A 15664-nucleotide genomic window follows, 5' to 3' on the forward strand; every position below is an offset into this window, starting at 1 on the left:
CCAAAATCACCAAAACACCTATACCACCACCACCAATACCACCACCACAAATAACACCGCCAATGCCACTAGCACCAATACCAATGCCACTACCACTACCACCACTAAAACCACCACCACAATACCTCCACCAATACCAACATCTCCAACTCCACAGCCACCAATACCACCACCGCTAATACCACCAACACTACCACCACCAATACCACTAATACCACCACCACCAATACCATCAACACCAATACCACCTACACCAACAATACCAACACCTCCAATACCACCACCAATACCACCACAATTAATACTGCCACCTTACCAATACCACCACTAATGATACCACCACCACTATTACCAATACCACTGGCAATACCACCACCAATACCACCACAACCAATATGAAAACCACCACCCAGTACCACTACTACCACCAATAACATGACAACCAATACCATTACCACCTCCACCAATACCACCACCACCACCAATAACACCTCCAATTCCACCAGCACCAATACCACCACCACCAATACCATCAACAATACCACAACCACCAAAACCACTACCCCCACCCGCCATACCACCACCAATACCACCACCAATAACACCTCCAATTCTTCCGCCACCAATATCACAACCACCAATACCACCACCAATACCACAACCAATTCAATACCACCACCAATACCACAACCAATTCAATACCACCAATACCACCACCACCACCAATTCCACCAGCAACAATACTACCACCACCACTAATACCATCATCACCAATACCTTTGCCAATAATACCACAACCACCACCACCAATAACATCACCACCATCACTACCTTCACCACCTCCACCAATACCACCACCGCCAGTACCACTACCACCACCGCCACCAATACCACCACCAATACCAACACCTCATATTACACTGCCAATAAATACCACCACCTCCAATACCACCAACACCAATGCCGCACCACCAATACCACTACCAACAGCACTACCAATACCACCAGTACACCACCAAAACACCTATACCACCACCAATACTACCTCCACCAGTATCACCACCAATAATAACACCACCACCAATACCACGACACCAATACCACCACCACCTTTACCAATACCACCGTCAATATCACTACCAATACCACCAATAATACCACCACCAATAATACCACCACCAATACCATCTCCACCAATACCAACACCACCACCTATTCCACCACCATTAATACTACCACACAATACCACCACCAGCATTACCAATACCACCACCAATGCCACCACCACTACCACCAATACCACCACCACCACCAATAACACCATTACTAATACCACCATTACCACCACCACCATCTATACCTTCACCACAACCAATACCACCACCACCACCACTACCACCACCACCAATAACACTACCAATACCAACACCTCCAATTCCACCACCACCACCAATACCACCACCAATACCACCAACAGTACCACAACCATCAATACTACCACCACCACCAATACCACCACTGATTCAATACCACCACTACCAATACCACCAGCACCAATACCACCACCACCAATACCACTAACACCTAAAACCACCACCACCAATACCACCACAACCAATTCTACCACTAACACCAATACCACAACCACTACCACCAATACCACCACCACTAATACAACTAACACCACCACCACCAATACCACCTACACCACCAACACCTCCAGTTCCACCACCAATACCACAACCACCACCAATACCACCAACAAAACCACCTCCAATTAATCACCACCACCATCAATACCACCACCAATACCACCACCACCACCGATACCACCACTACCAATACCATCACCACCACTAATATTACCACCACCAATACCATCACCACCAATACCACCATCACCACGAATGCCACCACCACCACCAATACCTACACCACTACCACCACCACCAATATCACCACTACCACACCACTACCACCACACCACCAATACCACCACCGCAAAAAACACCACCAATACCACCACCACTAATACCACTACCAATACCAACACCTCCAATACCACCACCAATAGCACCACCAATTCAATACCACCACCACCAATATGAATACCTCCACCAATACCACCATCACCAATACCAGTGCCACCACCAATACCATTACCACCACCATCAATATCACAACCAACACCAATGTCACCTTCACCAATACCACCAGCACCCCCAATAATACTTTAATTAGCACCACCAATACAACCATCAATACCTTCACCACCACCAATACCATCACCACCACTACCACCACCAACGCAATACCACCACCAAAACCATCACCTCCAATTCCACCACCACCAATACCACTAACAGTACCACCACCTTCTCCAATTCCAGCATCGATTCAATACCACCACCAATACCGATACCACGGCCAATACCACTCGCACCAGCACCACCACCACTAATACCACCACCACCATCAATACCTCCACCACCAGCAATACCACCACAATTAATACCACCACTACCAGTACCATCACCTCAGCACCTCCTGCTCACTAGTAATAGCAGGGGCACTGTATGAGGCTGGAGCTGCAGCCAAGACCATCCCTCCCTCCCTCCATGCCTGCCATAAAGCACAGCCTGCCCTGCACCAGGAGATGAAGCCAGGGCCCTACTACTGCTTTTATTAGCAATGACATTACGCAATGCCACACTGCACACTCAAATCACGGAGAGGGCAGGAAATTGCCCCCTGCTCTTCCTCCTGAGCCTCGACATTGTAATCAGAGAGCAAATGGTGTTGGAGCAGTTTGTTAGTGTTTATAGCTCAGATCATAGGTAACTCTCACTTCACACTTTGTGTCAGTATAATTTACAACACTTGCACATCTTCTTCACAATGCCAATAGCTCAAACTTGAGAAAACGCAAAACCTATTGCTTTGCAAATGCTTGTTCCTTCTAGGATTGTGTTCACTAATTAATTCTCCGTCCTATCTGGCAGTTAAAAACATTGTACAGTGTTTCAGTGAACAATCTTTTCTTGTTTTCCAAACTGGGGCTGATGTGGTGTGAGAACTTTACCAGTGCAGGACAGTGAGAACGCGTTGTATGGCATAATGCTTGTAATAAAAGCTGCATTTCTCAAACAAGACAAACTTTGTTAAATAAATGCTTTACCAATAAAAAAATCTAATGCATATCTTTTATGAAATCGTCTGAATTACAATATGAAAAGGTAAACTTAGATACCACAAGAAAATGCTGCATAAACCAGTATCATGTCATGTTACTACCATGAAGCAGGGACCATTGGTCAGAAATGTTAGGTCATAACTAAAACCTGCAACGACTTTACCTACTAGTGGCAGTACATACAAATGGATATATCATAGCACACTTGGACGCACAGTTGAACCTTCTGTCATATTCATTTTAAAGCTGGTTAAGCTCTATATAATCGATACAACCACATCTTCAGCTTCAGATTTACAACATGTTCTCTAATAGGTAGAGGTAGATAATGAAGGTGACTAGGGGTGGCACGTTGTACAAATGTATTTTGAGGTTGCGAAATCTGCCATTCATAAAATCACATGGTTTGCATCAGCTGAATGCCTAATTCTTATGCTCAAAACCCGTTTTATTTGTTAGGAAAGCTTTTTCTGACCTCTAACATGAGTTTTGTGACTCATACCTAATAGCAAATTGGAAGGTGCATAGATTCCTTCCAAATTGCTGTTTGTTATGAAATGTATCAATGGTGTTCAGCGACAGTTCTGGTGGCAAATCATTCAAGAATTACCCACACTTCAAAGGAGTTAGTAACTGATTCGCAAAAAGGAAAGGGTACTCTTGGGACTCCTTCCCCTTTGGGAGTCCTGTTGGCACCCTTGGGGGAGAACAGAATCTGCACATTGCTAGATTTTGATAGATGCCATGTACAGGTGAACATCCGGCCACACAGACAGAGTACATGGACATTTCTAATGTGACTGGGTGCCTCTGTGCATGCTAATCATCTCTCGTCCCATACTCAGGCATGCAATGTGTTTGTATTTCGTGACGGGCTGTGTATATTCATATCCTGATCCTGCATTGCTGTGCATATTCAAATATACACGATCTGTTCTATGCACAGCCTAATTTGTCATACATATATTTAAATATCCTAACATTCAACTTGCAAAGTGTTAACTATTTGGACATTGACCACAAAAAATATGCTATGCCACGAACCACTCTGTACAAAAAAAATCTGCATTTTAACACGCATTGTGTATACCCTGCTGCTTAATACATACCATTTTTATGATCCAATCTCTTTGTACGTGTATCCATCCTCACTTGCTCTGAAATTACAATTCAAGCCTCAACATGCTCTCTACACCTATTTATACTGCATAGTGTGTTCCCTTTATGTATAGATATTTTTTTCATTCGAAATTAACTTAACATTTTCTGCCTTAGAGTGATCTGTATATAACCATATACCATGTAGTATACTTTTAAAATGACTCTAGGGGGGGTGACCAAGATGGCGCCGAGGTAGGACGGGCGTAAATTGTGTCCCAGGCCCTCAATAGCGATCCGGAGCTGCCGATCGAGTCGGAGCAACATTGTCACAACCTGGAGCATTAAGTGCCAGGACAAGAATACACACAGCGTCCCAGGAGTGAGGTGACCCCGACCTCCAGGCAGCAGCAGCATAGAGGCTGAGAGACAGAGCTCGATAGCGACGGTGGACGGCTCACAAGATCAACCCTGAGCGCGCTCCAAGGTGGGCCAGCGCTGTGGGGGAGAACAGGGAGCAAGTGCCTCCCTGCGAGAGCTGTGACGTCCACTTGCTGCAGAGGGACAGCCCGTTGGGGAGTAGAGACGGGCCCGCCTGTCCTGAAATCGCGAGCCCACATCGCCCCGGGTCAGCGGCAGTGCGGTTGCGGCTCGCCAAGCGGAGGGCCCGTGAGAGAAGACCCAGATCTGCAGCAAGCCAGTTGGTTAGGCAGCGCGGAGGGAACAACCCCTCCCCAAAGAATACCTGAAGACACGGCCGTGCAGGCCTCGCTCAGTGTAAGCTGCCTGCCTGTAATTTCGTGACACTGACGTGATACGCCCAATGCGTACGCGTCAGGTCACGTGGTTTTGTAGTAGAATAAAAGAAGGCTACGCACGCACGTACGCACTGAGGCTACGGCGGCGGGGCCAGTATAACAACCACTCTGTGTCCGTCACCTTATTCCGGCACTAGGCCCAGTCCCGGTTCTCTCCCCCCGGTAATTACCTGCACGTTATCGTGTTGGATGGAGACCGCCCGACACTACATAAACTGGCGATGAGAGTGGGCGTGCCCTCGCCGACGCGCAGCAAGCTGGTGTGGCGCTCGTGCCCCGGCGCTGCGCTGTGTGCGGATCCTCGCACTCGGCGGATCCTCGTGCGCTGGGTGCGCGCCTGGCTCACAACGAGGTCGCGTCACCCCGTGGAGGTGCGGCATGCCTGACGAGTTGGCCGTGTGATTTTTCGGCTCTGCCACCACGTGATCCCAGGCCTGGACGACGGCTAATCACCTTGCTCCAACGCGAGTGAGCCCCGACAGTGCAGGAGGGAGAGAGACAGCCTTTGAAGCGCCTGGTGAGTACCCGTGGCTGAGTGCTGGTGGCCCCAAATGACAGAGAGACTGGAATAAGCCCACAGTAGTGCACAGTGGTCCCGCGTCTCACAGATTTTTGGAGGGGAGCCCATAGCCCGGACGCTCACACGGGGCAAGAACAATACCCACAAGGCCGAGGGGAACGGCAAACAAGCCACACGCGTACGCATACGCAAAGGCCAGGGAGGACTGCACACGGAGCTGAATAGCGGCCATGGCTACAATACCGGCCATAGAGCCATTTGTAGTGGAAGGGTCGTCATCTTCGATTGCGGCCAAGTGGAAGGACTGGGAGGATCGGCTGCGCATATTTTTTGAGGCTACCAAGGTCCACAGGGACCAGAAACGAGCCATGATCATACACCTTGGGGGAAAAGACATTCACAACATTGTCAAGACACTACCAGAGGCCACTCCCAAGACGCACCTCACACTGATAGCTGCCCTAAATGAACACTTCGAACCGATGGCTAACCTCGATTATGAGAGATTCATTTTCCGGCAAGCACGCCAACTTCCGGACGAGTCGCTAGACACGTATCATGCCCACCTAAAACATCTGGCAGCCACGTGTGGATTCCGGGACGAGACGGAAGAAATCAGAGGACAGATCATTCAAGGATGTGTATCTGCCAAACTGCGAGAGCGCATACTAGAGGAGTCCGGGAAGCCGTTGGCGGAAATCCTGACAATGGGTCGGACCAAGGAACTGTCGAAAGTGCGAGCGGCTCACATGGAGGCAGCTCTTCAGGCGCCGGTGAAAACAGAGCCTGTAAACGCGGTGTCAGCCAAAGCCGCACAGAGGGGGAACAAGAAAGGAGCGGGAACTTTGGGGGATCGACGCACATAGCGGCAGAGTGTCCTGCAAAAGGCAAACGGTGCTCGGGATGCGGACGATACAATCACTTCGAAAAAGTGTGCCGGTCAAAAAAGTACCGCAGGCCTCGACAAGCGGTGAATGCCATCAAAGAGGAAGATCCTGTACCTAGCGACATGGATGATGATGAGGAGGAAGAGAGAGTGGTACACAAAATCCACATGATTGGCACCGCCACCCGCAAAACAAGGTGCCTACCGCAATGCAGCATCCGATTAGGGTCGCAGGAGGTCACAGCAGTTGTGGACACCGGGGCCACCATCAACATCATGGCCGCCACACTTCACAGTACGATGCACCCGAAGCCGGCGCTGCATCCCTCAGCGATAACAGTGTTTGCGTATGGCCAGGAAGCACAATTGAAAATACGTGGACGATTACGGACAGTCATATCTCACGGCCAGCAGTCGGTTACCACCAACATTTACGTCACCGAAGACGGCCAAGGGATGCTACTGGGATGCAGAGCAGCTGAAGACCTGGGCGTCGTCACATTCGCGTTCGGAGTACACCAGGAATCCCTGCAACACATCCTAGACTAATTCGATGAGGTCTTTTGGGGGATCGGGAGATTCCGAGGAAAAGAAATCCACCTCCACATTGACCCAACGGTCTAGCCGGTTGCCTTACGACACCGGCGAATAGCATTTCATCTGAGGCCATTGGTGGAAGAAGAACCCAAGAAACTAGAAGCCGCCGGAATAATAGAAAAGGTATCCGGCCCCACTCCGTGGGTGTCCCCCATCGTGGTCGCCCGAAAGCCCAAACAGCCCGGCGCGGTGAGAATTTGTGTTGACATGCGACTTCCCAACGTTGCGATCAAGCGGGAACGCCACATCACTCCCACGATAGATGATCTCATTGGAGAGATGGCGGGAGCTTGTTGGTTTTCAAAGTTAGACCTCAGATCGGGATACCACCAACTGGTATTGGACGAACCGTCCCAAAACATTACGACCTTCTCCACGCATGTGGGACTCAGGCGGTACACCAGACTAAGCTTTGAAGTATCTAGTGCCGCGGAAGTATTCCAAAACGTGATACAAGAGTTGATCGCGGGCATCCCGGGGGTAATCAATGTCAGCGATGACATCATGGTCCACGCTAAAACCATTCAGGAGCACCATGAACGACTGTTCCAGGTACTCCGCCGAATCCAAGAAGCTGGCCTCACTCTCCACCGAGAGAAATGCGAGTTCCTGTGCACCAAACTCCAATTCTTTGGCTACGTCTTCTCCGCAGAAGGAGTAAACCCAGACCCCGAGAAAGTGAAAGACATTAAAGGCATTAAGGCAGAAGGGGATGACATCTTTGGCTTTGTTAGAGACCTTTTCCACCATATCCTAGGAGGCCCCTCTGAAACGAGAATTCAACTGGACCGGGCTCATTGAGTGGGCCTCCCCAGACAAAACTCAACTAAACCCCCGGACATACTGGTTTGTGTGTATGACATTAAAGTCAAGGAGAAGATCCTGTGCAAAGCACGCAATATGCATCCTATCACCTTCCAGGGGCACTCCCTAACCCTCTTTCAAGACCTCCCAGCTCTCACGTTGCAGAAGCAGAGAACATTTCGGCCGGCAATTGCGCATCTCCACAGCCATGGGATTTCTTACTCGTTGGGTCACCCCTTTTGTCTGATCTTTCGCTGGGAAGGAAGGATCCACCAATTACATTCACTAACTGAGACCTGCCGCATGTTGGGACTTGGTCCCCTGGGGGAGCAGCGGGCGGGGATCCTCCCCTCTCCCTCAAAGGAAGTGACAACTAGGCTGGAAAAGACTGGGACAGCGGTGCATACCAAACAAGCCCGATCCAGAGGAAGTAGCCACAGCCCAGCAAGCAGCCCTGTGGGCAGTACCATCAGCCCTGGCGAGCCCTGAAGGGTCTTGAAACCAGAGACACTTCACAGCACCACATGAAACTTTGGGGCCGGGAGGCGGGTGGGAGAAGCCGGGATCACTGGCCACATTGAAACCCCATTGGACTGGCCATACAGCCACACCAGGCCTCAGGACTGAACCAAGATGTTCACTGTTTCCGTTAATTTGTTCTGTTTAGGTAATGTTTGGGGTACACACTCCCATTCACATAGGGCACAACATCGAGCATTTGTCCATGTGGTGACAGTCTTCCCACGATGGAGCACCATTCCCCTGGGAATGTGGTGGCATTCGAGCCGGGAGTACACATCATCCTCTTAAAATTCTCTGACAGGTACTCCTCTTAGAATTCTCACACTTACCGTGTGGGGCCACAATAATCCAATAAAGCGCAGGGCAATACTTACTTATCTAGGGTCTACACAAGCAGACATCTGCCTCCTGCAGGAGACTCACCTCCTCGCAGGAGACTCTCATCGGCTTAGATCTAGGGCTTTTCCCCAGCAATATTTCTCTTCCTCCCCTTCTAAAACACCTGGAGTGGCCTTATTGGTGGCAAACTCCTTTAGGGAAAGGTGGAACAGAAAGTTGAAGAGATTAGAGGCAGACTTCTTGTATATCGCTTTACACTTGCTAGTAGATCTTTGGTATTTGGCTCAATATACTCTCCCAACGAAAGTCAGGAAGTGTTCCTATGCAACACTCTAGAGGGCATTAAAGACAGGCGATAGCCTGGCGCTGCTGGGTTGGGACCTCAACCTGGTGTTTAATAACTCATTGGACTGATCAGCTCAGGGACATGGACAGGCTGGAGCCTTATCAAGCAAGGGCCATACATGGCTCAAGGATCTGGGACTGATAGACCTATGAAGGAGTAATCACCCGCAGCCTAAGGAATATTCCTTTTACTCCAATGCACATAAAACGTATGCCAGGCTAGACTACTTTCTGGGCACGCACAGGTATTCAGATGCTCACAAAAGGTATACAGATACACACAGAAGCTCTATCAGATCACGGGGCAGTTACGATTTTAATGTCCCTGCCCCCAATGGACACCCCCCCCCAAGACACTGGCGCTTCCGTGACACCTTGCTTCACCGTCAGGCGGTTATAAAGCACATCCAGCAATCACTCAACGACTACCTCACCCACAACGACACCCCTGAAATCTCGTCTGCGGTCTCATTGGAAATGCTTAAAGTAGTCATAAGGGGGGAATTTATAGCAATTGTATCAGCGGACAATAAAATCCGCAGGGAAAAGAGAGAAGACCTTACTAAACAAATCAAAGAGGTAGAGTGTATCCACCAGTGCACTGGCGCCCCTAGACTGTGGCACCAACTCGCCAGCACTCGCTCTCAACTGGTAGCGATAGATATGGATAGAGCAGAATATTCCGCCCTCCATCTGCAACATTCTTATTATGTCATGGGGTATAAATGCAGCCGTCGCCTAGAAAACAAACTGCGAGTCAAGAGACAAGAGCAGGGCGTTCACCCTATTCGGCACGTCAGGGGGGGACCTGGTCCTCGATGACAAGTACATAGAGAATACATTTAAAGATTTCTATTCACCCCTCTACTCAAATCAACCCTGATACCGGAGCTCGATACCTCCAATCGATACACACTACACCTCTCACCCCTGATCAAGCAGCGTCCTTGGAAAGGGACATCCGCATAGAGGTCATAGCAGCCATCTCCCGACTAAAACTTGCCAAATCACCAGGCCCGAACGGATACCCCACAACTTTCTATAAGACCCTCTGCCCTGTCTTAGCCCCAATCTTGACACCACAATTTAGCTCTTTTTCAGAACCTGGGCAGATTCCTGCCTCAATGCTTGCTGCCTCAATAATAGTTTTACCCAAACCGGGCAAAGACAAAACGCAATGTAGCTCATACAGACCCATCTCCCTGCTGAATCTAGACCTGAAACTATTTACAAGCATTATCGCACAAAGGCTCAATGAACATATACCCCATTAGTAGACCTGGATCAAACTGGCTTTCTCCCCTGGAGACAAACTAGTGACAACACTGAGCGCATCCTCCATATTATAGAAAAAGCCACCTGTGCTCAAGGGGAATACATTTAATTAGTGGTCGACTCAGAAAAGGCCTGTGACCGGGTTCACTTGCCCTACCTGGAACAGGTTCTCATGCATTTTGGGGTCGGGGAAAAATGTGCAGGACACGAATCCTCAACTGTTATCATATGCCCACGGCGACAGTTCGACTTAACGACTACACATCCACACCCTTCCTAATACACAGGGGCACTCATCAGGGTTGTCCCCTGTCCCCTCTACTCTTTGCTTTATACATAGAGCCAATGGCCCAGAGAATTCGCGACCACCCAGATATTACCGGGGTGCCGTTCGGAGGCAACAGACACTCCATCAGTCTGTACACGGATGACATGCTGGTGACCCTGGAGAAGCTGGCTGATTCCCTGCCAGCCTTTTTGGGAGAGCTAGAGTCCTTCAGGGCCACCTCGGGCTTTCAGTTCAACATAGGGAAATCACAAGCAATTAATCTTTCCATTCCTTCCCAGTTATTGGAACAACTAGCGAAGCAATACCCCATTCAATGGGCCACTGAGATGATCCCTTATCTAGGGATCAGCCGCACTTCCACCACCCAGGCACCAGCAGACAGCAACTATAAGGCGCTGCTTCAGCAAATTCCATTTTATTTCAGAAGGCAGAAACACCTCCAGATTTCCTTTATGGGGAGAATAGCGGCAACCAAAATGACAATCCTCCCTAAGATCCTATATCTCTTCCAAACCCTCCCCATTTCGCCATCACCAGGCATGATCACTAAACTACAGACCAAAATAGTTCAATTCATTTGGCAAGGCAAGAAACAGCGCATGAAGAAGACCTTAAGCCACCTCCCCGGACGCCGGGGGTCTGGGTATACCGGACCTCCACCCCTACTGTCAGGCAGTGCAACTACGCCACCCAGTGGCCTGGGGGCATCTTGAGTCCGGAAAGCATTGGCTGTTCCAGGACAGGGCAGTCACTGGCACATCCCTCTGGAAGGTTCTCTTCCTACCAAAAGCTCATAGACTACCAAATGTACACCTCTCGCAAGTTACACGGGAGATTATGACAGCTTGGGACCAGCCTAGCATAAGGCATGGCCTAACTACCTTTCCATCCCCGGTGACCCCCTATTGGACAATCCAGATTTCTCCCCGGGGGTTGAGGTGGCGGGGTTCGCGGAATGGAACAATCGGCTTGTTGGTCCATGGGCCACTTCTTCGACACTGAGGGCATATTCTCCTTTCCCCAAATGCACAACGAATATGGACTCCTGGAATCTGAAAGACTCCATTACCTACAACTCAGACATTGGATTACACATCCCCAGAATAGACCCAAGCGCAATGTCCCCTCACCAAAAAGAGAAATGGTTCCTTGCCAAAACATCGGATAAAAGACTTAAATATTAAATATATGCACTTCTGCTTCCAACTAAAAGGCATACACATAATGCGGAACGGACTAGGTGGGAGGAGGAACTTGGGTGGACCTTGAGCGATAAGGAATGGGAGGACATCTCATATAGGCCTCGCCACACAGCTAGCAGCAACACCATTACTGAAACCCTCACCAAAATCGCTACATACTGGTATTACACCCCGGTAAGTCTCCTCAGCATCAAGCCCACGCAAAGCGCTAACTGCTGGCGAGGCTGCGGGGGAAAGGGGATGCTGACGCACATATTAATGGAATGCCCACAGCCTCAACAAAATTGGACACAAGTCATAGATGACATTGATAGACACTTGGATACCCAACTCCTGTGTTTCCCTGCCTATATACTGCTTTGTCTTCCAAATCCACTCACATGCCCCTTGAAATCTAAACACAGCTGTCAGATAGGTATTGCAATGGGGGGATTCACCCAAAATATCCTCAGCCTCTAGGGCACTTCCAAAACTCCTACACACACAACTTGGTTGCATAGGCTTTGGCACATTCTTGGTATGGAAAAGATAACTGTCTCTGCCTGGGAAGAGAACGGAATTTGGGGATTTGTGGAGCCCTTAAGTGTCACTACTTTCTCAGGAATTTCGGTAATTAACAATCTTTGATTGAGGCGACTCCATCACCGGCAACTTTAGATCACTGAATACATCTAAGACTGCACAATTTAAATGTCCCTATGTGCGGGTGAGGAAGGGAGGGTGGGGGTATTTTTGGGAAGGTGGGAAGGCTCTGCCAGCACAAAATTAGCTCTTTGTTAGGCTACACTAAAGAATGTTTACCCTTGGGGATTATGAATCTGCTGCTGGTATTGTTTGTTTTATCTTTTAAAATTAGTAATAAAAAGAATTGAACCATAAAAACGATTCTACATGTGAACATTCTTTTTAAACATCGTTCTACCTTGGCATTTCTTGTTATAAAATTCTACACCCAGTCATGTTTTGTGTGTTTATATATAGTATGGTTTCTTCTTTTAATTTGGGTTTTCAACTCCATTAAATTTCTTACTCTGTACATCCAGTTTTATACTCTCCTAACATGCCTTGTTTAAAGGCTTTAACATCCAGTCGTACTATATACTTACATTTACTCATGCTGTGTACATGGTGTACTTAGAGAAGACATAGTGTGAACATGATGATCTATCTCCTGTTAAGCTCTAACTAGGTCCTGAAAGCTTTGTATGCTCTCTTATACTTTTAGTGAAGGTGCTGCAGAAGCTGGAGCTTTTTTCATCTCCCAACCTGTTGCCATCACCGCTGGCCATGTAATGGGATTTTTCAGAGAAGCTGCTGGTGATACAAGCGAAGCTGTCCGAAGTGGTGAAAAATGGCAGCTTATTTCAAAAAAACTGAATATTCAAGGAATACAGGATAAGGATGGGAATTTCTCTTTGACAGGTAGGACATGAAGACTATATGGGCTGTATCACAAAACATTTGTAACTGGCGCTATTTCATATCCTTGGTGATAAGTTAAGGCAGTGCTCGCTCCCAACACCATTTACTGCTGTATTATCAAAGCAGGCTTCTGGACATGGTAATCTGTGACAAGAACGTTTGTGTGCGTATGTTGTGGGGCATTTTATTCTGGTGTTGATATGTTGTTTTTTTGTACTGCTGTGTTTTAGTGCTACATTATTGCGATGTGATGTTGTGTTGCACTACTGTTGTGTTGCATTCTGTTTTGACTGGTTTTTGTTTTTTCGTGATGTGCCTTTTTATGTTTTGTGTTATGTTGCTTTGTGTATGATATTTTGTAATGTGCTGTTGTTTTGTTAAGATATATCAACAAATGCTGCTATATTTCCAGTCAAAAGCAGTACATACCTTTAAAGTTCCAGTGAAAAGCAACTATTTGCCACTGTCTACTGTGGTAAAATAGCACTGCTCCGCTTTTTCAACTACTTAAGCCACCAAAAAGCCTGAAAATGTGTCTGAGACTGTCATCTGGAAAAAAGAGGCATTGACAGGTATAGGGGTTCTTGCCAATCAATGAAATTTGTGTCTAGACTTCCTCCCTTGTCACCGCTTCAATGGACTCACAACAGTCTTGGCGCCTGCTCTGCTGCATGTTGACATTCTTGCAGAAGTCCCAACTTCTGCTCTGCCCTGATCATAATCAGCAACTCCTCCAACATGCTTGCTGGCCTACACATACATTTTCAAGTGATTGAGTGGTTGGCAGCTCCTCTGATATGCTTGCCTGACATTTGTTTATTTTTCAAAGATAAGCACCCAACAGTTCTCTGAAATGCTTGATTGTCATTTGGTATTCAGGGCACATGCAAATGTCCTGCATTGCAATATTTCTCAAAAGGTTATGGTGAAACGTTTTGAGATCTTGACAATAGTATCACCACCACTATCACTATCACTACCATATTTCTACCACCATTATTGCCATTGCCACATCATCATTGCTACCAGCATTCCAGGAATTGATACCACCACCACCACCATTACCAATACCACCATCAACATCATTACTGCTAATATTATCATCAACATCACCACAATTACCAACACCACCATTAGTATCACCAACATTACGACCATTACCAGCATCAATATAATGACTATCATCATTAGCATCCTTTCCACTACTACCACCATTACCAATACTGCTGTGAGCATCTACAAAATCATTACCACAACCTAAACCTTCATTATGACCACCAGAAGTATACCACTTTACATCTACCATTATTACTACCAGCATTGCCATCATTATCACTTTTAGTGACCACCATTTCTACCACCTCTACCATCCCCACCACAATTACCAAAACCACCATTACTACTGTATCACTGGTACTACCACCACCATTATTAACCCCACCCAATTAACACCAACCACTACAACTGTGGGAAAGTGGAGTATTATGTAAATTGATACTTGTATAGCGCACTGCTCACCCGCAAGGGTCTCAAGGCGCTTGTACGAATACCGCTGTGGAACCCATCCTGGCTTTCCCTGTGAGGCGTCCACTCCTGGGCACCTCAAGGTGGAGGCCAGGCATCCTTAGCGTTGTGGGGGCCGTTGTGGAGATTAAGCAAGCTATTGCCCAGAGTTGCAGAGTGGGACTCCATGATTGGAATGGCACCGAGGCGAGAATTATCAGGTCCATGGAATTTTTGAGCCCAAGACCTACCGAGGCAGGGAATTGAACCCTGGTCCCGGGCTAGACCTCTGCATCAGGGTCTGCCACTCTAATCATTGAGCCACACTTCTCCACGTAGTGAGGTTGGTTAGACTTCACTATGCCATACTCTTACAATGCCCCAAAGAAATGTCCTTTAGATTCACAATAATAAATCCATTGCTCAGTCCTAGTAGTGTGACACAGAGCAGTCAGGCTTTACTAAAGGAACATGTGTTAAGATTTTCGAAGTACCAACATAGACGATAGTAAGTAACAAGACTCAAAAGATATCCGACTCCAATTTTAAAAATATAGAAGAATTTTATATCAATTTAGACATCAAAATGGACACAATCGGATAAGTATAACCACGTTATGGATTTTAGAAGGTAAAATACACCAGTACAATTCACTACAGCAAAACTTAAATTTTGCGGTCAATGGTGAAAACGACAAGTGACAATTGGTCATTTGCAGGTCAGGTCTAGTGGAAACAACTGGGGGTTAAGCTGATGTGGGTCCCAGAATCAAGCCACAACAGTTTAATTTGACCTGGTTCAAGAGGCCCGTGTGCAGAGTTGTCCTGGCAGTCCTTGTTGTTGAAGCAGG

General features: G+C 47.6%; 1 protein-coding gene across 2 annotated transcripts in view; it reads left to right on the top strand.

Annotated features, from left to right (window-relative positions):
• The window catches only part of LOC146856657 (lactoperoxidase-like), a 1363087-nt gene that overhangs the window by 394586 nt on the left and 952837 nt on the right, over positions 1-15664 (top strand). For both annotated transcript variants that reach the window (XM_085654837.1, XM_085654836.1), the window contains exon 5: positions 13114-13310. In XM_085654837.1, coding sequence (XP_085510963.1) covers positions 13114-13310 — 197 coding nt within the window. The remainder of the gene's footprint in view (positions 1-13113; positions 13311-15664) is intronic.

This window comes from Triturus cristatus, chromosome 4_1, assembly GCF_964204655.1.
Source record: "Triturus cristatus chromosome 4_1, aTriCri1.1, whole genome shotgun sequence".
NCBI classification, from domain to species: Eukaryota; Metazoa; Chordata; class Amphibia; order Caudata; family Salamandridae; genus Triturus; species Triturus cristatus.